General features: G+C 46.8%; 2 gene segments (V, D, J or C); both read left to right on the top strand.

Moving 5' to 3' along the window:
- Positions 1-1,329: 1,329 nt before the first annotated feature.
- Positions 1,330-2,507, top strand: LOC126964073 (immunoglobulin lambda variable 10-54-like). The segment is given in 3 exon segments: positions 1,330-1,428; positions 1,550-1,881; positions 2,358-2,507. Coding segments are annotated over 3 exon segments (528 nt in total).
- Positions 2,508-21,585: 19,078 nt separating this feature from the next.
- On the top strand, positions 21,586-22,227 carry LOC126929770 (immunoglobulin lambda variable 6-57-like). The segment is given in 2 exon segments: positions 21,586-21,724; positions 21,849-22,227. Coding segments are annotated over 2 exon segments (324 nt in total).
- The last annotated feature ends 3,720 nt before the right edge of the window (positions 22,228-25,947 follow it).

Genomic DNA, 25,947 nt, shown 5'->3' with positions numbered 1-25,947 from the left:
TGGTGGCTCATGCCTGTAATCCCAGCACTTTGGGAGACCGAGGCGGGTGGATCACGAGGTCAGGAGATCGGGACCACCCTGGCTAACATGATGAAACCCTGTCTCTACTAAAAATACAAAAAAATTAGCCTGGTGTGGTGGCGGGTGCCTGTAGTCCAGGCTACTCAGGAGGCTGAGGCAGGTGAATGGCCATGAACCCGGAAGGCAGAGCTTGCAGTGAGCCAAGATCACACCACTGCACTCCAGCCTGGGCAATGGGGTGAGACTTCGTCTCAAACAAACAAACAAACAAAAACAAACAAACAAAACTTCTTATGCAGCGCGGATAAAAATATACTTATCAGTTGAAAAACAACAACAAAAAACTCTCACCAAATTAAACAAAATCAAAAGCTCTCAAGAAAAAAAACCAATGTGCCACTTATTTAAAAGCAGAAGCATGCATAATGAATTCTTCAAGCTTATATAATGGGCTTTTTGGAAAGTAGACTGGAAGCATGTTACTTCACATAAATGGGTGCCTTAGGAAGAGATGGAGACACGCATAATGGCTAAAAATGGAATAAATCCATTCAGAGGCCTTTTAGTGTCTCGTGATGATAGTGCTAATAATATTATATGAGTAAATTCCAAAAATTTAAAACAGAAAAATATTCTCGATGTGGGGGTTGTAACAGATGATTAAGTAAAGCGAGGATACATGTGCTGATGCAGTGGACGATACGCTCTCTGCAGCTCATTGTTAGTGAGAAGGGCATTGCTTTGCCAGAAACCCCTTTTCTTTAGATTTCTCAGGGTCCCTGGGTCCCTCTCCAGCATCAAGAGCAGCTTTGGAAGAGGATCAGGATGGCCAGTGACTCTCTGGCTACCACGGCCCAGGTGTGTCAGAGAGGTAAGAAGGGTCTGGGATCTTGGACAGACTGGGACAGTGGGAGAAATTCCTGAGATGGCTCCACCCAGCTTGGAAACCACTCAAGGCCTGCAGGGAAGTTTAGCCATCAGGGTGCTCATGAGACACGGTTTGGGCTGCAACTCGGACCTGCTGGGACCCAGGGGTCACCATGAGCCAGGCCACCTCCACCCCTGGGTCACTCATCTCCTGCCTCTCTCCTTCAGATCTGTCTCCTGCCTATCTCCTTCAGATCTGTCTCCTGCCTATCTCCTTCAGATCTGTCTCCTGCCTCTCTCCTTCAGATCTGTCTCCTGCCTCTCTCCTTCAGATCTGTGAGTAACCAGGGCATGGAGGCCCAGGAAAAGTCAGACAGCAAGATCTTATTTAAATGCTGTGACTCCACCCCCAAAGGCTTTGGGAGCTATAAAGAGACTTAGGGGAGCTCAGTCTCCAAAGCAGAGCTTCGGCAAGCACAGTGGGAATCCGCACCATGCCCTGGGCTCTGCTCCTCCTGACCCTCCTCACTCACTCTGCAGGTGAGAGTGGACCTTACCCAGGGACACGGGGGATCCACACCCACCTCTGTTCCAGCTCCTCCGCTCCCTGGCTCAGTGGACTCTGATCCCGCTCTCACATTCCTTTCTGTCCCCCTTACAGTGCCAGTGGTCCAGGCAGGGCTGACTCAGCCACCCTCAGTGTCCAAGGGCTTGAGACAGACGGCCACGCTCACCTGCACTGGAAACAGCAACAATGTTGGCAACCAGGGAGCAGCTTGGCTGCAGCAGCACCAGGGCCACCCTCCCAAACTGCTGTCCTACAGGAATAACAACCGGCCCTCGGGGATCTCAGAGAGATTCTCTGCATCCAGGTCAGGAAACACAGCCTCCCTGACCATCACCGGACTCCAACCTGAGGATGAGGCTGACTATTACTGCTCAGCATGGGACAGCAGCCTCAGTGCTCACACAGTGCCTCAGGCCAGTGGGGAAGTGAGATAAAAACTCAGGAGCTCCCTTGGCCTCACTGAACACGTGGGGACCTCACAGAGCACTGTTTAAACTGGACTCCCCCCCAAAAGACAAGGGATGCATTCACAATAGTGTACACTATTTAGGACTGTTAAAAATAGGAACATGAAGTGAAATTAGCAAGCCTGCCTTATTAACAAATGTGTGTAGGGAGCATCATTGTTTATATATATTAGTAGTTACATGTATATAAAACTAGTGCATGAACATACACATGCACTAGCAGTTAGTAAAAAAGAAACACTAGGTTTAACTAAGGAAATATTTCTTATTCCCGAGTTTTCTTATCCATTCCATTTGAAGATTCTGGCATCAATGCCCTGAGGGTGCAGCTCTCTGGCCTTAAGAGACCATTCAGCCGGGCCACCAGCAGCCCCTCCCTTCTGTGGCCTGCTTATGCTGTCTTCTCATTAGAACCCCCTTCCCCTCTGCCACAGGGATCCCGAGACTCCTCCTCCAGATCCAAACGTGTCCACCACATTTGGTTGAGGCCTCCTGAGCCCCACATTACTGTGCACCTCAACACCTGCACACTGAAAACAGTGTTCCCAGGCGTGCTCTTCTTTTGCCTCATCGCTGTCCTCTAACAGCCATGGGCAGTGTGTGGAGAGAGCGGGTGAAGTTGGAGCTCTGGGCTACAGTTGACAGAGATGTTGACAGTTTGAGAAACAGAAAAAAGCTATATAGCTGTTTACAGGATAATTTTCCATCAAGATAAAAGTCCATGCATGAGAGCATCGCTCTTCCAGTGATGGGTGCGTGGAGGATCCTTCTCACTCTGTTGTTGGGTAGTGACACCTGGAAAACTTCCTGCTTTATCCGCTATGCAGACAGCTGGTAAAGCAGTCGGCTGACTCTACGGAAGTTGACCAAACAGTGTCCTCACTGATGTGTGACTTTTCTCCACCTGTGGGGCCCCACTGCCCTGTCACCTCCTGAGTCTGCCTTTCCCATTGCGTTGCTTTAGATTTGAGGCATCTCCCCCTTATCTCTTTAAAGTCTTTGCCCAAGTCTGGTTCAGGAAGTGCTGATACACGGTGAGAACCCAGGGTGTATATGGATGGAGTGATTCTGCTCCTAGGAGAGCCTGGCCAGGGGATATCACGCAGCTTGTGGGCATCCTCCCCACAGTGGGGCTTCTGGAGAAAGAGCTCTGAGGCGTCCCCACCACACCCTGGGGCCTTTCTCCCCCAGTTCTTTATAAATGGGCATTTGTCAGGGCTTTAGAGGAAGAGGCCGCTGAGGTCACACAAGACCTGCCTTCTTACTCTGGCTCACAAGGCGCAAGTGAGCTGAGACCCCAGACTCTGTGTCAGTGCTGTGGTCACTTGGTCAGAGCTCACTGTCTTGTCTAAGGGAAGCTCGAGAAATGTGGGTAGCTTTGACACAGTCTGGCACCAGCCGCTCCCATCCGGAAGCACTGGGAGGGTGCTGATGGCTGTTTACTCTGCTGCACCCTGAGCAGGAGGCTGATCATCATCGCAGACCTAGGATAATAGCCTCAGAGCTGAAATATTCCTCCTGGCCCTGAGAAAAGTGGGCTAAGGTTCTCCCTTCTGCTTGCGTTACCCAGTGGTTTCCTTCCCTTTCATCACCTGTGACCAACCATGTGCTCATTGGGGATACTCATGCTGTCATTTCCGGCACAAGAACCCAAAGATCTAAGACCATAAAATGCATTTGGTCTTTCACGCTGTCTATTCTCATCGGGGCAGACATCTCTCCATTAATATATTTTATTTAATTTTCTTGTCTAATATTTTCTGAGCAGTGATGAGTAATGAGTGAGGTAAGGGGTACCTTTGCATTTTTTTTGGTCTCAGGGAAAATGTCCTCCATACAATAAGTCGCTGACTCTGGACCAAGATATGTGTGTGTGTGCGTGCGTGTGCACACACATGCACACGTGCACACACATGTGTGTTGCCATATCATAAACAGATTTATCTATTTCTGTATTCTTAACTGATTTTTATTAGGGATAGATGTTAAAATTTGCCAAACTCATTAAGAATCTATTAATACAATATGATCTTTTGTTGTGATATAATAATACGGTATTATACCAAACCTTTATTAATGTTGAAGTCAACCATTATTTTAAGTATAAATTCCACTTCACAATGGTGTAGAAATGTGTAAATCTGCTGTTGAAATCAGTCAGTTCCTCAAATTTCCTGGCTCAAGTGAACCTCCCACCTCAGCTCCTTGAGTAGTTGGGATTACTAGTGGGTGCCACCATGCCTGGCTAATTAAAAACAAATTTTATTTGTCTTAACATATTGCCCAGTCTGGTCTTGAACTCCTTGGCACAAGCGATCCTCCTGCCTCAGCCTCTCAAATGAGTTAGCTAACATTTTATTTTAAATGTTCGCATTAATATGTTTATTTTATTTTTACAATTTTAACTTTTATTTTAAATTCAGGTGGTACATGTGCAAGTTTGTTCCAAGGCTATATTGTGTGATGTTGAGGTATATAATTTTATCTTTCTAAATTGTTCTTAATACATATTTTTAGTTTAAATTTCAACTTTTATTTTAGATATAGCAGGTACATGTGCGGGTGTGTTACATGGGTGTATTGCACCCGGGTAGTGAGCATTGTACCCAACAGGTAGTTTTTACACCATTCCCTCCTCTCCCTCCCCATTTTAGTAGTGCCCAGTGTCTATTGTTCTCATGTTTATGTCCATGCGTGCTCAATGTTTATCTCCCACTTAAAAATGAGAACATGTGGTATTTGACTTTCTGTCCCTGTGTTAGTTTGCCTAGGATTATGTCCCCCTGCTCCATCCATGTTGCTTCAAAGGATATTATTTTACTCCTTTTTATGGCTGCATAGTATTCCACGGGGGATATAAACTATATTTTCTTTATCCAATCCACTATTGATGGGGACCTAGGTGGATCTCGTGTCTTTGGCATTGTGAATAGTGTGGTGGTGAATTTACAAGTGCATCTGGCCTTTGGGTATAATGATCTATTTGTCTTTGGATAGATACCCTGTAGTGGGATTGCTGGGTCAAATGGTAGCTCTGTTTTAAGTTCTTTGAGAAGTCTCCAAACTGCTTTCCACAATAGCTGAAATAATTTCCATCCCACCAACGGTGTACACATGTTTTCTTTACTCTACGACCTTGTCATCGGCTGTTGTTTTATTTTACTCTAATTATAGCCATCCTGACTGGTGTGGCAGGATGGCATCTCATCGTGGCTTTGATTTGCATATCTTGATGATTAGTGATGATGAGCATTTCTCCACAGTTTTGTTGGCCACCAATTTAGTGCAGTTTTAAGTTCATAGTAAAATAGAGAGGAAGGTAGAAAGATATCCCGTATCCTTCCTGACTCCACACACGTCCACCCTACCCCTTATCAATGGGTCTCACCAGAAATGTACACGTTCTGTAATTGATGAACCACATTGCCAGGTCATCATCACCACAAGTCAGTAGCTTCCTTAAGGAATTTATTTCGTTGATGCACATTCTATGGCTATGGGTTTGGGCAAATATATAATGACATATATCCACCATTACAGTATCATGCAGTGTATTGTCACTTCTCTAAATTCTACTGATTCATCTGTCTCCCCGCTAACCCTTGGAAGTCGATGACCTTTTTACTTTTTTCCTTTGTTTGACCGTAATATACCTGGAATGATTTCCTCCCATTTTGGACTGTAATATACTTGGAATCATGTATCATGTCACTTTGCAGGTCAGCTTCTTTTACTTATTAATAAGCATTTAAGTTTCTTCCATGTCTGTTCATGCTCTGATAGTGTGTTGTCCATAAACATGTGGAATATATTAATATAAAGTACTTTGGAGCTGATCAGAGCACTGGCCATTCAGGTTTTTCAATTACTGTTTGTTGAATGACAGTGACCAGTCATATGACAGGAAGTCTTAGACCCCCCAAGAACACAGAAGATGGACTGAGGATGGTAGGGTCACCGAGGGCTGCACTGGGTGCTCTCATGGAGGGCTCAGTAGGGGCGTCCTCTAGTTCCAGTGAGCCTGGGCTGTGATGGGCACTCAGAGAAGGGTCCTCTCTAGCCTACCAGAGCCCCTGCTCACAGTCCTATCAGCTGTCCCGGCAGCTTTCCCTCCCAGGACCTTCCGTGGGGCAGACAGAGTCTCGCTGCCTGTTAGCCCTTCCTACCCACAAGACCCTCAGCAAACCATCCTTATTCAGTGCTCAGGGAGAGGTGGGGCAGACAGCAGCTGGGGCCACATGTGCATGACCAGCTCCTCCTGGCTGAGGCCCCCAGCAGGGAATAAGCTCAATCCATCCCACTGGACCACAGGGGACTGTGCCCACCATAGCCTGGATCGCTCTCATGCTTGTCCTTCTCACTCTCTGCACATGTAGGGCCAAGGCCTAGAGTCCTGGGGCAGTCCCAGCTTGTGTCAGCCCCTCAGGCTTAGACCCGGCAACAGCTTAACACTGACACCTGCTCCCACAATGCAAATGTTTGCATTTCCAGGTTCCCTCTCCGAGGCTGGGCTGACCCAGGTGTCCTCACTCCCAGCATCTTCATGCAGCTCAAACACATTCACCTGCCCTCAGAGCATCGGCTTTCATATCGGTGGCAAAAATCTATTACCCACAGAATCCAGGGAGCCCTCCACCTATGTTCTGAGATTCTGCTTACTCTGAAATGACTACCAGGCCTCTGGGGTCCCCAGACAATTCTCTGGGTTGAGAGGCTCCTCCAGAGGCTCAAGTTCTTTGGTCCTCTCTGGTCTTCACCTTGAGGATGGGGCTGATCACCTCTCTCAGATGGGCTGACAGGGCATGACTTACACCATGCTCTAGGCCAGTGGGAAAATCCCCTCTGCTTGTGCTGCCTGGGCTCCCACTAGGCCCCTGCTATTTTTGACAACAGCCAGCACTGGTGGTGACAGCTTCAGCCACGTATGCCCCACGGTGAGAGTCTGCAGCCCTTCCACACACTGTCACTTGCAGAATGTCTGCATCATTGCTAATAGCACATTCTGAGCCTCCTCACGTTTATGTGGGCAACAATTTCATTTCCAAGACATGCACAGGATACAGGAGATTTATTTACCAAATAAATTTGTTAGGAATCCAATTATAATTAGAAAATATTCATCAGTGATCGGGGGAAATATCTGGTATAATTAAAGTAGAATTTGGTGAAAATATAAAGAAGTAAATAATGAAGATGTGGGCAGAGAGTCTGGAAACCCCAAGGGAGATGGAAAACCATGACCAGCAACAGTGGGGTTGGTGATGTCCCTGCAGGGTGGCAGGCATAGAGTAGGGGAGGCAGAAGCCAGCTGTGGATTCTTCCAGGCTGTAACGACTCCACGTGAGGGCAGCTGGGGCGTAAACAGTCCAACCACACCCGCCTCCCTTCCTCAGGGTGGGAAAAGGCATCAGAAGAAGCCTGACCTTCCCGGCGTGCTCAGCTGTGTCAGTCAATAAGGTAGAGGGTTGTGATTCTATGGCCATTAGGGGCCTCTGTGGGTCTGACAAGAGAGAAGTTTCCCAGGAGGCAACCGGCTGAGCCTGCTGTCTTGGGACTGGCTGCAATTACTCCATGAGTGTGTGACTGTCCTGTAGCTGGAACTGCTCTAGTCCTATAGGAATGATAAAAGTTATTTCTTCCTTTTCCACCCCAAATGGAAGTCCTCTCCCAAAGAAGAGTCCAACCCTCAATCACAGCACAGGTCAGAACTGGAAAGAGAGCATGACAGCAACACATTTGCAGGAGGGGATTCAACTGCACAAAGATGAAGAGAAAGGCTAGAAAAGACCTAGGCGTCCCCAGGCCACACTGTGGACCCCAGGAAGCTGTGCTGGGCATCCCTGCATGGATCCATGGGTATTCACTGGTAATGTACGATCCACATGAGAACGCTGCCTGCTAGGTTCTGGCCCTCATATGCAATGAGATTGTTGATGCCCCCTCACCCCATGGAGAACTCCCAACCTGCTGCCTGCTTCCATTCTGAACTGAGAAGCAGCAGCAACAGCAGCAACAAAGTCAGCACAGTTCAGGTCTCTGCCAGTAGCGACCACAGCATTGGGAAGGGAAAGTGGGGATAGAGATCTGTGACTAAGAGGGGTGCTGTGAAGTGTGCTGTGAAGATGAGGGGCGTTGGACGGTTTCACATTGGAAGTCACATGAAGATGACAGATGGCAGGTGTGTGAGCGCAGAGGCTTCACGGAACTGGGACTGGACTGTGCTGTGACCAGGTCATTCTCTCCATGGGTTCTCTGTGCCCATCCAGTGCCTCACAGTCTCAGGCATTCACTCCACCCGCTTCTGCAGGTGCCTGGGGCCTCCCCTGGTGGGCAGGTCTTTCTATGCAGATCCCAGGTGAACCAGACCAAAGTGTCCTTCCTTCTGCCAGGGATGCTCCTCCTTCCCCTGCTCCACCTCATGTTACCTTTTCAGCCTCTCCAGGGGACCCCAAACCTCAGAGCTCCTGTCTCTCGGGACATTTACCAGCTCTCCGCAGCCATAATACCCTGTCATTTTCAGGCACATGAAGAGCATCCTGACTTCCCCTGGGACCCGGTGAGCAGCCCACTCTCGTTTGGCCAGTTTCCCAGTCACAGCCCTGCCCCTGGACCACACTCCTCCAAGCCCCTCTGAATGCATTTTTTTTTCTTTTTTGTCTTTGCTTCTCCTCTCACCCCTACCTAAGTGTCATGCTGTCTTTGTCCAGAACCAGGATGCAGAGCCTGGCTTACTTCTGTGCAATGAACACAGGGAATGGGTAACAGTCACCTACGGAGAAGGGGCCCCTCCCAAGGTAATCAATGTGTGGCATTTCATGTTCCTCCTCCCAAATGTCCTCATTCCATTCCTCACTTATACAAAGAAGTCAGATTTGAGGTAGACACAAAACGAGGAGGGAACTCATGGTCTACGATGGCCTTCACATCTGAGAAGCCTCCTTGGCAGTGCTTCTTTCTTCACAGCATAAACCATACTCTGATGAATGAACATAGACTTTTGTCCTAAAATATGTGTTCATTTCTTTGTCATGTGCCATTTTAGGCATTAATCACCTTTTAAGGTACCCTTCCTATATCTGAAAAGCACACACTTTATGAATCTCTGAGTCTTCCTGCAGAAGCTAAATGTCTGATATTTTCCAGGAACATGTAAATATGTCATTGAAAATATTTCAGTAAAGGAGCGGATAATGCCATAAAATAGAATTAAAAATACGTGGCGATAACATGACAACACAATTGCAGATGTCAGGTGTAATAAAAGAAAACTTGAAAAAAAAATACAGTTGATAATCTTGGTCCTCCTCCACAAATTCCCCAAATATAGAAGACTGAGGGGAAAATGTTGGAAAAGTTCTCTTTGATATCCTTGATCTTGGACATCATGTCGTGGCCATGGAAAGGGGAATAAAAGTCAATTGGAGGGAGAATGAGGAAGGAGGTATTGTAGGTTAGAGGAGAAAGTATGAAGTTGTTAACAATCAAAGCGGCCCTGAGTGGGTGAGGACATAATGCCCACGCCCAGGTGACACCACCCATGACACAGCACCATCCTCATTACTAATGCACCCATGGTGTGACCACTACAATGGCCTGAGGGCGGAGTCCCCTCAGTGATCTTCATATGACTTTGTCACCTGCCATCAAGCAGAGGTAGTAGCTTTTAAAACATACTTTTCACCAATACTTGCATAATGTGTTGAATACATAAATTACTGTTTCCTCAAATGTAAAATGAGTGTTAGTGCCTTTGTATCCCCTTAAAGTAGCAGCCGTTCTTATAGCTCCATGTTAATTATTTAATGCATCATTCCCACACAGTCCCCCATGATGGCACAGCCTGCTGCTCAAGCATTGCAGAGTTTCCTTTCATGTTGACATCTGCATCACTACCTGGCACCTGGCTTTCCAAAGCAGAGAAACTAACGCTCATCACAGGATCCTAAGCAAGTCCTAGAAAATACCTCCTATGAGAGCAGCATAACATCCAACTGCTCCACAAATAAGAACTTCAAAGTTATATTCTTTCTTTCTTTCTTTCTTTTTTCGTTTTTTTGAGAGGGAGTCTCACTCTGTCGCCTAGGCTGGAGTGCAATGGCACGATCTCTGCTCACTGCAAACTCCGCCTCCTGGGTTCACGCCATTCTCCTGCCTCAGCCTCCCTAGTATAGTGTTGGGACTACAGGCGCCCACCAGTACTCCCGGCTAATTTTTGTATTTTTAGTAGAGACGAGGTTTCACCGTATTAGCTATGATGGTCTCGATCTCCTGACCTCGTGATCCGCCTGCCTCAGCCTCCCAAAGTGCTGGGATTACAGGCGTGAGCCACCGCACCTGGCCTATATTCACTTTTTTAAACCTTACCCAGAAAGCCAATCCATCACCAGCTGTAGAGATTCTCTCCAAGCCTCCTTCAAAACTACCTGGTCTATTGACTTTCTATTCTACCTTCCTGAAACTTACTGATTAAGGGCTCTAATGAAATTTTCCCCTGACTGACACCTGGGCCCACCCCTCTCTGTGTCCTCAGAGTCTTTCTGTTCCCCTGGTGTCTCTGATGGTGAAATCTGACCCCTGGTCCCAGGGTTCCTCCCTCTTCCTGCCTGAAGGGCTGGGTCTCCTCTCAGTGAAGGGCCCATGACCTCACCCTATGTGGTCCTACCTGGGAAAGGCAGAGACCTTGCCTCTGTTTCCTTCAAACAGAGCCCGTTTTCCCTGATACTCATCACCTCCAACAACACAAAGTGAATCTCAATGTCTTAACCAGAGTGCTGGCTCTATTGGGTTTTTGCTCATCTGAACAAGTTTGAAAGTTTAAAAGTACAGTCAGCACTGGATGCTGAGCAGAGACCCCCTGGACAGCGGGTAGAATTGTGAGGCTTTCAGGACTGAAGAACAGGGAGCCTGGGCACCAGCACCTGCCCAGGGTCAGCGTGACTTATGCATCCACCAGAGGGCGCTGTGGTTCAAGCCCTGCTCAGGCTCCCCAGCTCCTTAGCTGTTTTCCCCCGACCTGCAGGTGTTCTGTGCCCTCCACGGGGTGTAGCCCCTTCTCCTTGAATAGCCTCTTCATTTCTCAGCCAGAGCCACTCTGAAGTCAAAGGAGGGGCTTGTGCAGGTTTCAGAAAAGGAGACATTTGCATGGAGACCTCCCACCTTGAGCACTATAGTGAAAGATAAGAAGGGCTGGTGGCTCCTTCCTGGCTGTGGCTCAGAAAGCAGAGCCTGGGGCGTCTCCACCATGGCCTGGGCTCCACTCCTCCTCACCCTCCTCGCTCACTGCACAGGTGGCTGCCCACAGGGAATTCAGGGAGGGCTCCTGGATGTCACCTGGGATGATGACCTCTGCCTTCTCCCTGGGAACCAGCCCTGACCTGTCCTCACTGATCTCTGTGTTGCTTCTCCTTGCAGGGTCTTGGGCTGAGGTTGTGTTCACTCAGCCCCATTCTGTGTCGGGGTCTCCGGGGCAGACGGTCACCATCTCCTGCACCCGCAGCAGTGGCAGCATTGACAGTGAATATGTGCAGTGGTACCAGCAGCGCCCGGGCAGTGCCCCCACCACAGTGATTTACAAAGATAACCAAAGACCCTCTGGGGTCCCTGATCGGTTCTCTGGCTCCATCGACAGCTCCTCCAACTCTGCCTCCCTCGCCATCTCTGGGCTAAAGTCTGAGGACGAGGCTGACTACTACTGTCAGTCTGCTGATGACAGCTACAATCCCACAGTACTCCAGACCCATGGGGAAGTGAGACAAGAACTCCCCCAGCATCCCCACCCTGGGTCAGCCTCAGCGTCTTCCCACCGGGGTGTGTGGCTCTTCTCTCCTGCCTGAGTGTGAGACTTGCACTTGTCTTCTTACAACTTTCTCTGTGTTCTTTTCAAAATATCAATCTCTCCTTCCAAATCTTCATGGATGATGATCAATTCATGGGGTAGATGTTTAAATCAGGGCTTCTGAGCCACAACACTATTGCTATTCTGTGTTGGGGGCTCTCCTGGACAGTGTAAGATGTTTAGCAGCATCTCTCACCTCTACCCGTTAGATTCTGTTAATTTTCTGTTCTCTCCTGGGACAAACAGGCTGTCTCCAGACAGCGCCAAATGTCTCCTTGCTGAAGGGCAAAGTCAGCCCTTGTTGGTACCACTCTGATAAAGAGCATGTCCTCAGCCATCAGAACACCCTTGGCTTTGCATCTCATTTATGACATTCAATTGAACACGAGGCTAGCTTTAAGAAAAATGAAAACACCTCTGTTTTTTTTCTCATCCGATGAACACAACAATATCATAGAACTAAGATTTTGTAATGCTTAAATGGTATTCTAAGCCACATGAGATCAGAAACGCTGTTACCTAAGCCTGTAGACGCCCCAACCAGAGTCTATAATGCAAATATTTTGTCAAGACTAAGCGTGCACATAATGCCTTATATCCTTGTATGCTTTGTATGTTGCACAATGAAATATAGTGATCTATATTCTATTCAAGGTAATATTCTTCAAGCATAAGAAGTATGAAGTGCTGCTACATGCTCCACATGGATGGACCTTGAAAAATTATGCTGCATAAATGCAGCAACCAAAAATGCACAATCATTCTTGATTTGTATGAAATGTCCACAATCAGCAAATTCACAGAGGCCAAAAGGATAGGGAACATCTTCAACGACTGTCATAACTGAAGTGAGAGGGATGACTTTGACAATAAGAAACAAGGAAACAATTTAAAAAATAAACTGCAGTCATCTTCCTGAACACAGGTGATGGATTATCTATCCTTAGTTGTCTAAAAAAGTCTACTAGATGAAACTGAGGCCCATAAAAAATACTTTTCGTTTTCTTTTGTAAAATTTAATATGAATAAGAACACTGTGCTTGCTCACTGATCTGCTCATCAGGTCACTTCCTGTGGTCTCTAGAACAGTCCTTCTGGCTTCCCCATCTCCTCCCTGAGCATCGTCATCTAGGGAGTGAACAGCACAATCAAGGCCACACCTGTGGGACCCTGCGTGAGTTAGCAGGGCTGTGTCCTGGTGATGTAAAGGGACACGGGGCCAGCTGGGGACCTGTGAGGCTATATCAGAGGGTGAGTGTCTCTGTCCCTGCCAGCTGGGAAGCCCCTCAGGAGGTTGGAGGGGAGCTGAGCACACAGTGAGCTCTCTGAGCTGAGACGGGAAGTGACTGCAGCTGTCAGGACCTTCAGGGACACTCAGGCAGTCAAGGATCAGGCTCTCTCACCCTGTAGGGCCTGGTTCAGGTCAACTCCTCATCCTGAGACGGGAAGTGACTGCAGCTGTCAGGACCTCTCAGAACCAATGGGCCATCGAGGTCCAGGCTCTCTCACTCCTTGGGGCCTGGATCAGTTGAAATCATTTTCCTTCTCTTCCTCCTCAAGGAAACAGAGGCATTACCCTGGACTGAGGGGTGCTGGCATTGGTCAGAGTCCAGAATGTAAACCAAAAAGGAACAGATGCCGATCTTAATCAATTGAGAGGGAAAAAGAAACACAAGTCATAATAGAATCTGTATTTTGTGCTATCTCCAAAGAGGGTTTTGAGGACTTCAATATTTAAAGGGGAAAGGGTAAGTAAGAAAGGAAGGAGGAAAGGAAAAAGCAGGAGAAAAATCAGAGTGGGGAGTAGGCAATGAGGCAAACATTTTTGTGTGACATTCTTGTGACCACTCAGTAGGGACAGGATCAGAGGAAGCATTGATAGATGAGTCTGGATGAGCTCAGTGCATCTACAGTTAAATATGAAAAGAAATGAGTGGGGGAAAGTCAACTATGCATGCCTCTGCTGAAGGGTGAATCTACGTTTTACATAAGATGAAGTCAATATGTGAAGTTGCAGCTACTTCTGTGAACACAAGGAAGGCAACTTTTGCACAACTCTGTTCCCAGGTGTAACTTTCCCTTTGGCATAGTGAATTTGGGGTCCTGATAAAGATTTTTTCCTTTGACAGGGGACACATTTCAATGTAAAAAATTCTCCACCATTGGGACATGTAGAGACTAAGAATTAGTAGCACTTCTTCTGGGCATGGTGCTTCATGCTTGTAATCCCAGCATTTTGGGAAACCAAGGTTGGTGGATCACCTGAGTTTGGGAGTTCGAGACCAGCCTGGCCAACACGGAGAAACTCCTTCTCTACTTATCCTTTAAAGTCTTTGTCGAAGTCTGGTTCAGGAAGTGCTGATACGCGGTGAGAACCCAGGGCGTATATGGATGGAGTGATTCTGCTCCTAGGAGAGCCTGGCCAGGGGATACCATGCAGCTTGTGGGCATCCTCCCCACAGTGGAGCTTCTGGAGACCGAGCTCTGAGGTGTCCCCACCACACTCTGGGGCCTTTCTCCCCCAGTTCTTTATAAACGGGCATTTGTCAGGGCGTTAGGGGAAGAGGCCGCTGAGGTCACACAAGACCTGCCTTCTTACTCTGGCTCACAAGGCACAAGTGAGCTGTGACTCCAGACTCTGTGTCAGTGCTGTGGTCACTTGGTCAGAGCTCACTGTCTTGTCTAAGGGAAGCTGAAGAAATGTGGGTAGCTTTGACACAGTCTGGCACCAACCGCTCCCATCCGGAAGCACTGGGAAGGTGCTGATGGCTGTTTACTCTGCTGCACCCCTGAGCAGGAGGCTGATCATCATCGCAGACCTAGGATAATAGCCTCAGAGCTGAAATATTTCTCCTGGCCCTGAGAAAACTGGGCTAAAGTTCTCTCTTCTGCTTGTGTTACCCAGTGGTTTCCTTCCCTTTCATCACCTGTGACCAACCATGTGCTCATTGGGGATACTTATACTGTCATTTCCGGCACAAGAACCCAAAGATCTAAGACCATAAAATGCATTTGGTCTTTCACGCTGTCTATTCCCATCAGGGCAGACATCTCTCCATTAATACATTTTATTTAATTTTCTTGTCTAATATTTTGCGAGCAGTGATGAGTAGTGAGTGAGGTAAGGGGTACATTTGCATTTTTTTGATCTCAGGGGAAATGTCCTCCATGCAGTAAGTCGCTGACTCTGGACCAAGACGTGTGTGTGTGTTTGTGTGTTTGTGTGTCTGTGCACGCACACACATGCACACGTGCACACGCATGTGTGTTGCCGTATCATAAACAGATTTATCTATTTCTGTATTCTTAACTGATTTTTATTAGGGATAGATGTTAAAATTTGTCAAACACATTAAGAATCTATTAATACAATATGATCTTTGGTTGTGATTTAATAATACGGTATTATACCAAACCTTTATTAATGATGAAGTCAACCATTATTTTAAGTATAAATCCCACTTCACAATGGTGTAGAAATGTGTAAATCTGCTGTTGAAATCAGTCAGTTCCTCAAATTTCCTGGCTCAAGTGAGCCTCCCACCTCAGTTCCTTGACTAGCTGGGATTACAAGTGAGTGGCATCATGCCTGGCTAATTAAAAATAAATTTTATTTGTCTCAACATATTGCCCAGTCTGGTCTTGAACTCCTGGGCACAAGCGATCCTCCTGCCTCAGCCCCTCAAATGAGTTAGCTAACATTTTATTTTAAATGTTCGCATTAATATGTTTATTTTATTTTTTTTATTTTTTTTTTATTTTTTTATTTTTTATTTTTTTTGAGACGGAGTCTCGCTCTGTCGCCGGGGCTGGAGCGCAGTGGCCGGATCTCAGCTCACTGCAAGCTCCGCCTCCCAGGTTTACGCCATTCTCCTGCCTCAGCCTCCTGTGTAGCTGGGACTACAGGCGCCCGCCACCTCGCCCGGCTAGTTTTTTGTATTTTTTTAGTAGAGACGGGGTTTCACCGTGTTCGCCAGGATGGTCTCGATCTCCTGACCTCGTGATCTACTCGTCTCGGCCTCCCAAAGTGCTGGGATTACAGGCTTGAGCCACCGCGCCCGGCCAGCTTCTTTTACTTGTTAATAAGCATTTAAGTTTCTTCCATGTCTGTTCATGCTCTGATAGTGTGTTGTCCATAAATATGTGGAATATATTAATATAAAGTACTTTGGAGCTGATCAGAGCACTGGCCATTCAGGTTTTTCAATTACTGTTTGTTAAATGACAGTGAACAGTCAGATGACAGGAAGTCTTAGACCCCCAAGAACACAGAAGATGGACTGAGGATGGGAGGATCACCGAGGACTGCACTGGGTGCTCTCATGGAGGGCTCAGTAGGGGCGTCCTCTAGTTTCAGTGAGCCTGGGCTGTGATGGGCACTCAGAGAAGGGTCCTCTCTAGCCTACCAGAGCCCCTGCTCACAGTCCTACCAGCTGTCCCGGCAGCTTTCCCTCACAGGACCTTCCATGGGGCAGACAGAGTCTCGCTGCCTGTTAGCCCTTCCTACCCACAAGACCCTCAGCAAACCATCCTTATTCAGTGCTCAGGGAGAGGTGGGTCAGACAGCAGCTGGGGCCACATCGGTATGACCAGCTCCTCCTGACTGAGGCCCCCAGCAGGGAATAAGCTCAATCCATCCCACTGGACCACAGGGGACTGTGCCCACCATGGCCTGGATCACTCTCATGCTTGTCCTCCTCACTCCCTGCACATGTAGGGCCAAGGCCTAGAGTCCTGGGGCAGTTCCCAGCTTGTATCAGCCCCTCTGGCTCAGACCCGCCAACAGCTTAACCCTGACACCTGCTCCCACAGTGCAAATGTTTGCATTTCCAGGTTCCCTCTCCGAGGCTGGGCTGACCCAGGTGTCCTCACTCCCAGCATCTTCATGCAGCTCAAACACACTCACCTGCCCTCAGAGCATCGGCTTTCATATCGGTGGCAAAAATCTATTCCCCACAGAATCCAGGGAGCCCTCCACCTATGTTCTGAGATTCTGCTTACTCTGAAATGACTACCAGGCCTCTGGGGTCCCCAGACAATTCTCTGGGTTGAGAGGCTCCTCCAGAGGCTCAAGTTCTTTGGTCCTCTCTGGTCTTCACCTTGAGGATGGGGCTGATCACCTCTCTCAGATGGGCTGACAGGGCATGGCTTACACCGTGCTCTAGGCCAGTGGGAAAATCCCCTCTGCTTGTGCTGCCTGGGCTCCCACTAGGCCCCTGCTGTTTTTGACAACAGCCAGCACTGGTGGTGACAGCTTCAGCCACGTATGCCCCACGGTGAGAGTCTGCAGCCCTTCCACACAACTGTCACTTGCAGAATGTCTGCATCATTGCTAATAGCACATTCTGAGCCTCCTCACGTTTATGTGGGCAACAATTTCATTTCCAAGACATGCACAGGATACAGGAGAATTATTTACCAAATAAATTTGTTAGGAATCCAATTATAATTAGAAAATATTCATCAGTGATCGGGGGAAATATCTGGTATAATTAAAGTAGAATGTGGTGAAAATATAAAGAAGTAAATAATGAAGATGTGGGCAGAGAGTCTGGAAACCCCAAGGGAGATGGAAAACCATGACCAGCAACAGTGGGGTTGGTGATGTCCCTGCAGGGTGGCAGGCATAGAGTAGGGGAGGCAGAAGCCAGCTGTGGATTCTTCCAGGCTGTAACGACTCCACGTGAGGGCAGCTGGGGCGTAAGCAGTCCAACCACACCCGCCTCCCTTCCTCAGGGTGGGAAAAGGCATCAGAAGAAGCCTGACCTTCCCGGCGTGCTCAGCTGTGTCAGTCAATAAGGTAGAGGGTTGTGATTCTATGGCCATTAGGGGCCTCTGTGGGTCTGACAAGAGAGAAGTTTCCCAGGAGGCAACCGGCTGAGCCTGCTGTCTTGGGACTGGCTGCAATTACTCCATGAGTGTGTGACTGTCCTGTAGCTGGAACTGCTCTAGTCCTATAGGAATGATAAAAGTTATTTCTTCCTTTTCCACCCCAAATGGAAGTCCTCTCCAAAGAAGAGTCCAACCCTCAATCACAGCACAGGTCAGAACTGGAAAGAGAGCATGACAGCAACACATTTGCAGGAGGGGATTCAACTGCACAAAGATGAAGAGAAAGGCTAGAAAAGACCCAGGCATCCCCAGGCCACACTGTGGACCCCAGGAAGCGGCGCTGGACATCCCCGCATGGATCCATGGGTATTCACTGGCAATGTACAATCCACATGAGAACGCTGCCTGCTAGGTTCTGGCCCTCATATGCAATGAGATTGTTGATGCCCCCTCACCCCATGGAGAATTCCCGACCTGCCACCTGCTTCTATTCTGAACTGACAAGCAGCAGCAACAGCAGCAACAAAGTCAGCACAGTTCAGGTCTCTGCCAGTAGCGACCACAACATTGGGAAGGGAAAGTGGGGACAGAGATCTGTGACTAAGAGGGGTGCTGTGAAGTGTGCTGTGAAGATGAGGGGTGTTGGACGGTTTCACATTGGAAGTCACATGAGGATGACAGATGGCAGGTGTGTGAGCGCAGAGGCTTCACGGAACTGGGACTGGACTGTGCTGTGACCAGGTCATTCTCCCCATGGGTTCTCTGTGCCCATCCAGTGCCTCACAGTCTCAGGCATTCACTCCACCCACTTCTGCAGATGCTTGGGGCCTCCCTGGAGGGCAGGTCTTTCCATGCAGATCCCAGGTGATCCAGACCAAGGTGTCCTTCCTTCTGCCACGGATGCTCCTCCTTCCCCTGATCCTCCTCATGTTGCCTTTTCAACCTCTCCAGGGGACCCCAAACCTCAGAGCTCCTGTCCCTCAGGGCATTTACAAGCTCCCCCCAGACCTAATACCCTGTCATTTTCAGGCACATGAAGAGCATCCTGACATCACCAACCCCACTGTTGCTGGTCATGGTTTTCCATCTCCCCTGGGGTTTTCAGACTCTGCCCACATCTTCATAATTTAGTTCTTATATTTTCATCAAATTCTATTTTAATTATACCAGATATTTCCATACCCTGACCTGATCACTGATGAATATCTTCTAATTATAATTGGGTTCCTAAGAAACTTATTTGGTAAATAAATCTCCTGTATCATGTGCACATCTTGGGAAGGAAAGTGAGGAGGCTCAGAATGTGCTATTATCAATGATGCAGACATTCTGCAAGTGATAGTTGCATGGAAGCGCTGCAGACTCTCCCAGTAGGGCATACGTGACTGAGGCTGTCACCACCTAAGAGCCCACTCTCCTTTGGTCAGTTTCCCAGTCATATGACTTTCCCCCCAGCCTTGCCCTGGACCACACTCCTCCATGCCCCTCTGAATGCATTTTTCTTCTTTTTTGTCTTTGCTTCTCCTCTCACCCCTACCTAAGTGTCACACTGTCCTTGTCCAGAACCAGGATGCAAAGCCTGGCTCACTTCTGTGCAATGAACACAGGGAATGGGTAACAGTCACCTACGGAGAAGGGGCCCCTCCCAAGGTAATCAGTGTGTGACATTTCGTGTTCCTCCTCCCAAATGTCCTCATTCCATTCCTCACTTATACAAAGAGGTCAGATTTGAGGTAGACACAAAACGAGGAGGGGACTCATGGTCTACGATGGCCTTCACATCTGAGAAGCCTCCTTGGCAGTGCTTCTTTCTTCACAGCATAAACCATACTCTGATGAACATAGACTTTCTTCTTAAAATATGTCTTCATTTCTTTGTCATGTGCCATTTTAGGCATTAATCACCTTTTAAGGTACCCTTCCTATATCTGAAAAGCGCACACTTTATGAATCTCTGAGTCTTCCTGCAGAAGCTCAAGGTCTGATATTTTCCGGGAACATGTAAATATGTCATTGAAAATATTTCAGTAAAGGAGCAGATAATCCCATAAAACAGAATTAAAAATATGTGGAGATAATATGAGAACACAATTGCAGATGTCAGGTGTAATAAAAGAAAACTTGAAGAAAAGTAAAGTTGGTAATCTTGGTCCTCCTCCACAAATTCCCCAAATGTACAAGTTTGGGGGGAAATGTTGGAAAAGTTCTCTTTGATGTCCTTGATCATGGACATCATGTCGTGGCCATGGAAAGGGGAATAAAAGTCAATTGGAGGGAGAATGAGGAAGGAGGTATTGTAGGTTAGAGGAGAAAGTGTGAAGTTGTTAACAATCAAAGCGGCCCTGAGTGGGTGAGGACATAATGCCCACGCCCAGGTGACACTACCCATGACACAGCACCATCCTCATTACTAATGCATCCATGGTATGACCACAACAATGGTCTGAGGGCGGAGTCCCCTCAGTGATCTTCATATGACTTTGTCACCTGCCATCAAGCAGAGGTAGTAGCTTTTAAAATACACTTTTCACTCATACTTGCATTATGTGTTGAATACATAAATTACCGTTTCCTCAATTGTAAAATGAGTGTTAGTGCCTTTGTATCCCCTTAAAGTAGCAGCTGTTCTTATAGCTCCACGTTAATTATTTAATGCATCATTCCCACACAGTTCCCCATGATGGCACAGCCTGCTGCTCAAGCATTGCAGAGTTTCCTTGCATGTTGACATCTGCATCACTACCTGGCACCTGGCTTTCCAAAGCAGAGAAACTAACGCTCATCACAGGATCCTAAGCTGGTCCTAGAAAATACCTCCTATGAGAGCAGCATAACATCCAACTGCTCCACAAATAAAAACTTCAAAGTTATATTCTTTCTTTTTTTTTTTTTTTTTTTTCTTTTTTTGAGAGGGAGTCTCGCTCTGTCACCCAGGCTGGAGTGCAATGGCAGGATCTCTGCTCACTGCAAACTCCGCCTCCTGGGTTCACGCCATTCTCCTGCCTCAGCCTCCCTAGTAGCTGGGACTACAGGCGCCCACCAATACTCCCAGCTAATTTTTGTATTTTTAGTAGAGACGAGGTTTCACCGTATTAGCTATGATGGTCTCGATCTCCTGACCCCGTGATCCGCCTGCCTCAGCCTCCCAAAGTGCTGGGATTACAGGCGTGAGCCACCGCACCTGGCCTATATTCACTTTTTTAAACCTTACCCAGAAAGCCAATCCATCACCAGCTGTAGAGATTCTCTCCAAGCCTCCTTCAAAACTACCTGGTCTATTGACTTTCTATTCTATCTTCCTGAAACTTACTGATTAAGGGCTCTAATGAAATTTTCCCCTGACTGACACCTGGGCCCACCCCTCTCTGTGTCCTCAGAGTCTTTCTGCTCCCCTGGTGTCTCTGATGGTGAAATCTGACCCCTGGTCCCAGGGTTCCTCCCTCTTCCTGCCTGAAGGGCTGGGTCTCCTCTCAGTGAAGGGCCCATGACCTCACCCTATGTGGTCCTTCCTGGGAAAGGCAGAGACCTTGCCTCTGTTTCCTTCAAACAGAGCCCATTTTCCCTGATACTCATCACCTCCAACAACACAAAGTGAATCTCAGTGTCTTAACCAGAGTGCTGGCTCTACTGGGTTTTCGCTCATCTGAACAGATTTGAAAGTTTAAAAGTACAGTCAGCACTGGATGCTGAGCAGAGACCCCCTGGACAGTGGCTGGAATTGTGAGGCTTTCAGGATGGATGGACAGGGAGCCTGGGCACCAGCACCTGCCCAGGGTCAATGTGACTTATGCATCCACCAGAGGGCGCTGTGGTTCAAGCCCTGCTCAGGCACCCCAGCTCCTCAGCTGTTTTCCCGGGACCTGTAGGTGTTCTGTGCCCTCCACGGGGTGTAGCCCCTTCTCCTTGAATAGCCTCTTCATTTCTCAGCCAGAGCCACTCTGAAGTCAAAGGAGGGGCTTGTGCAGGTTCTAGAAAAGGAGACATTTGCATGGAGACCTCCCACCCTGAGCATTACAGTGAAAGATAAGAAGGGCTGGTGGCTCCTTCCTGGCTGTGGCTCAGAAAGCAGAGCCTGGGGCGTCTCCACCATGGCCTGGGCTCCACTCCTCCTCACCCTCCTCGCTCACTGCACAGGTGGCTGCCTGCAGGGAATTCAGGGAGGGCTCCTGGATGTCACCTGGGATGATGACCTCTGCCTTCTCCCTGGGAACCAGCCCTGACCTGTCCTCACTGATCTCTGTGTTGCTTCTCCTTGCAGGGTCTTGGGCTGAGGTTGTGTTCACTCAGCCCCATTCTGTGTCGGGGTCTCCGGGGCAGACGGTCACCATCTCCTGCACCCGCAGCAGTGGCAGCATTGACAGCAGCTATGTGTACTGGTACCAGCAGCGCCCGGGCAGTGCCCCCACCACTGTGATCGATGAGGATAACCAAAGACCCTCTGGGGTCCCTGATCAGTTCTCTGGCTCCATCGACAGCTCCTCCAACTCTGCCTCCCTCGCCATCTCTGGGCTGAAGTCTGAGGACGAGGCTGACTAGTACTGTCTGTCTGCTGATGACAGCTACAATCCCACAGTACTCCAGACCCATGGGGAAGTGAGACAAGAACTCCCCAGAGCATCCCCACCCTGAGTCAGCCTCAGCACAAAGAGTGTGCCTGTGGCTGATCCTACAGTTTAAGCCTGCGAGGAAGGGAGAGTCAGCCACAGGCCCCTGCAAAGGGTCAGTGGACCTTGTTCCTACATTGTCTCTATTTGAAAAAGTGAGATACATTTCACTTCGCATAAAATGTACAATTAAATGGTCTTATTGTGTTTACAGAATTATGCATCTATCACCATAATCTAATTTTAAAACATTTTCATCACCCCACAAAAAAAAACCCCTCACAATTAGCAGCCGCTCTTCACCTTTTCTCCCCAGCACTGGTCACTGCTAAAGACTTTCTGTGAATAGCACGCAGTTAAAGACCTAAGAAACTCAGTGATGCCAGGCAGGTAGGTTTTTTTTTTACGTGCCCAAACATGTAAGAATAAATTCCTGAAACCAAAGATAAAGACACAATTATGAAAGCAGACAGAAAGCTTTAGAAGATGTACAGAAAATCAACCCTTCAAACAATGAGAGGTATTTTATGAGTATACATCGAGACCAGAAGGCAGTGCTGTCTTCTTACAATGTCAAAAGAGAGAATGAAAGAACTGTTGAGTCCTAATGCTATATCCAGGTAAAGATTTTCTTTTTCTTAAAAAAGGTAAAAAAATAAGACTTTGTCAGATGAAGAAAACCTGAAAGAATTCATCAAAAAAAAAAAAAAATCAAAACAAATCAACTCTAAAGCAAAATTTTCAGGTGGAAGACAAATGATAATGGAGAGACACATTGAACCTGAAAAATGCAGGAAGAATAACCATAAATATAGTAGTAAAAGACCAAGTTTTTAGCTCTTCAGTTCTGGAAAATATGCATATCAAAAGCTAAGTTGTAGCATCTCTGGTATAATTTCTACTTATGAAAAATATAATATATACAGATATATGACAACTTCAACCCAAAGAGGGGACTGTAAGGGGTCTACGTGACTGGGAAAATATTAGTCCTGTTATTATATCTAAATAGATCATGAATAGTTATGTGTACATGTTGTAATCTTTACAGCAACCAATGTAAAACTGTACAGAGATACTAATATAAAATCAATATAAAAATCAAAAGACCCCACTAAATAGTACCCAAAGAATCCAAAAGTAGCAGAAACAGAGTGGAGAGTAACAAAAATTATAGAGAAAAAGGAAACTTATACTAAAATTGTAACCTTAAATCCAACCATGTGAATAATTTCATTAAATGTAAATGAACTAATCACATATATTAAACACAGTTTGTCACATTGAGAAAAATAAAAAACAAGAAACAACCATGCGATTCTACAATAAACTCTAAATAGATGTATATACACAAAAGTAAAATGATAACACAAATAAACACCTAGTTAAAATGGCATAAAGCATTCCTTCAACGTTAATTGCATCATTCTGATTTTGTATATTGTGTACTGTGTTTTAAGATGTCACTCTTGGGGAAAACTGGGTGAAGTGTAACTAAACCTTTATTACATATTTTTTCACCTTAATGTGTATCTATAATTATGGTTACAGAAAACATTAAATGAAAGTAAAAGGATGGAAAAGTTTTATCGTGTAATCCTGAATTAATAACATAAACATACAATATGGATATTTCTTTCCATTTCTTTTTTTTTGTTGTTGTTGTTTTTTGAGACAGAGTCTCACTCCGTCACCCAGGCGGGAGTGCAGTGGCACAGTTTTGGCTCACTGCAACCTCTGCCTCCCAGATTCAAGCGATTCTCCTGCCTCAGCCTCCCAAGTAGCTGGGATTACAGGTGCCCGCCACCACACCGAGCTAATTTTTTTATTTTCAGTAGAGATGGGGTTTTGCCATGTGGGTGAGGCTGGTCTCGAACTTCTGACCTCAGGTGATGTGTTCACCTCGGCCTCCCAAAGTGCTGGAATTATAGGCATAAGCCACAACTCCTGGCCTTTATTGTTTTGTTTTGTTTTTGACACAGTGTCTCACTCTGTTGCCCAGGCTGGAGTGCAGTGGTGCAATCACGGCTCACTGAAGCCTCAAACTCCCAGGCTCAAGCCATCCTCCCACCTCAGCTTCACAAGTAGCTAAGCCTGTGGGCAAGCACCACCGTGCCTGGCTCATTTTATTTATTTTTTGTAGAGACAAGGTCTCACTCTGTTGCCCAGGCTGGTCTGGAACTACTGGGCTCAACTGATCCTCCTGCTTTGGCCTCCCAGATGGCAGGAATTACAGGCATAAGCCACCACACCTGGCCCAGTATAGATAATTCATGAGTAAAAAATGTAATAGTTGAAAAACAGATTAGATGTGTTCTTACTATTTCCACATAGCACAGTACTAACTATAGGACATTGGGACGTACTTGTGAATACAAAATGAAGGTTTTTAAAAAGATAAAATTAAAAAAAAAATAAGTGCCTAAAACCGACTGGTGAGGGGTTTACCCAATGCATGAGCAGTAGAAAGAATTTAAGTTTTTGCACCCAGGATATTAAAAAGCAGAAAGGTAGATTTCTTTTTTTTCCTGTTTTACTTTTTTGGGGTTACTCTATTTGATCTAATTAAAAAGCCTATTTTAATGCTGATGGAAGACAAGTCTTCTCTAATTTAGTCCCAACGAGATTGTCTCCTCTGGGCCAACAATGCTCATCTAGAACTTGGAATTTCGATAAATCCATTCTGAGGTGAGGAGCAGCAGTACCAGAAAAGTTGATCCAGGCCATCTAGGACCCTCCGGGGAAGGGCTCAGGCCTGTCACAGAGGCCTGATAGGAACTGGGGCCCTGCAGTCAGTCTGGGACATTGCAGCTCTCCTGACACGGTCCCAGCAGCTGGGAAAATACTCAGGGTCTCCCTAGGGTTTGATCACATGGCAAGTTCCCTATTCCCTGATTGGCCCAAAGCTTTGACCTGCTAGGACCCAGGGCCTATCAAAGGCCAGGTGTCCTCTCCCCATTGGAAACCTCCCCAGGCTCAGCTCTTCTCTTCACATTCTCCTGCTGGCCTGGGAGCATCCAGGCCAAGGGGTGAGGCGGGGACAGCCCTACATTAAGTTTTTATTTCAAGGTAGAAAATCTGTCCCCTTGTTTGGGAAACTCTAAAAAGACCAGGGCAGCTCAGAGTCTAAAATAGAGCTTCAGGGAGTATAGAGTCAGAGCGCAGAAACTTCTATTCCATTTACTCTCTAGCAACTTACCTAATATCAAAACCTATGGTTATGCTATGTTTACAAATATGCGTGCACATCTATGAATATGTGTTCATAAGAACATGCACATGCACCATTACGTTTAAACATGTATGCGTGTACACACCAACTGATGTAAAAATCACTGTTTCATGTACTCAATTTTCCTTTGCGTTTACCCTCTTTTCTCCACTTTTTAAAATATTTATTTCTAATTTGGGGGACTACTAACTGAGATTATTTTCCATCTCACTGAAAAAACAGCTTTAGAATTTCCTTTAAAGGAGTTTTGCTGGTGGCAAATTCCATTGGGTTTTGTCTGACAAGTAGCCATTTTCCTCTATTTTTTTCTGTTTATTATATAGAAAGATAACGTATGTAAAGTAAAATGGACAGGTCTTAATTATACAGTTTGATGTGTTTTTACAAATGCAGATGCTCACGTAGCCAACAGTCCAATCCATTCTCACAACATCTCCTTTACTGCAGGATGGAGACATTCTGTCCCTGTCAACGTAAATTATCCCATCATAGCTCCCAAATACAACGTGTATGAGAGACGC

Source organism: Macaca thibetana, chromosome 10, assembly GCF_024542745.1.
Source record: "Macaca thibetana thibetana isolate TM-01 chromosome 10, ASM2454274v1, whole genome shotgun sequence".
Taxonomy (NCBI): domain Eukaryota; kingdom Metazoa; phylum Chordata; class Mammalia; order Primates; family Cercopithecidae; genus Macaca; species Macaca thibetana.
The sequence above is the reverse complement of the archived record's forward strand: the minus strand, read 5'-3'. Positions and strand labels throughout refer to the sequence as shown.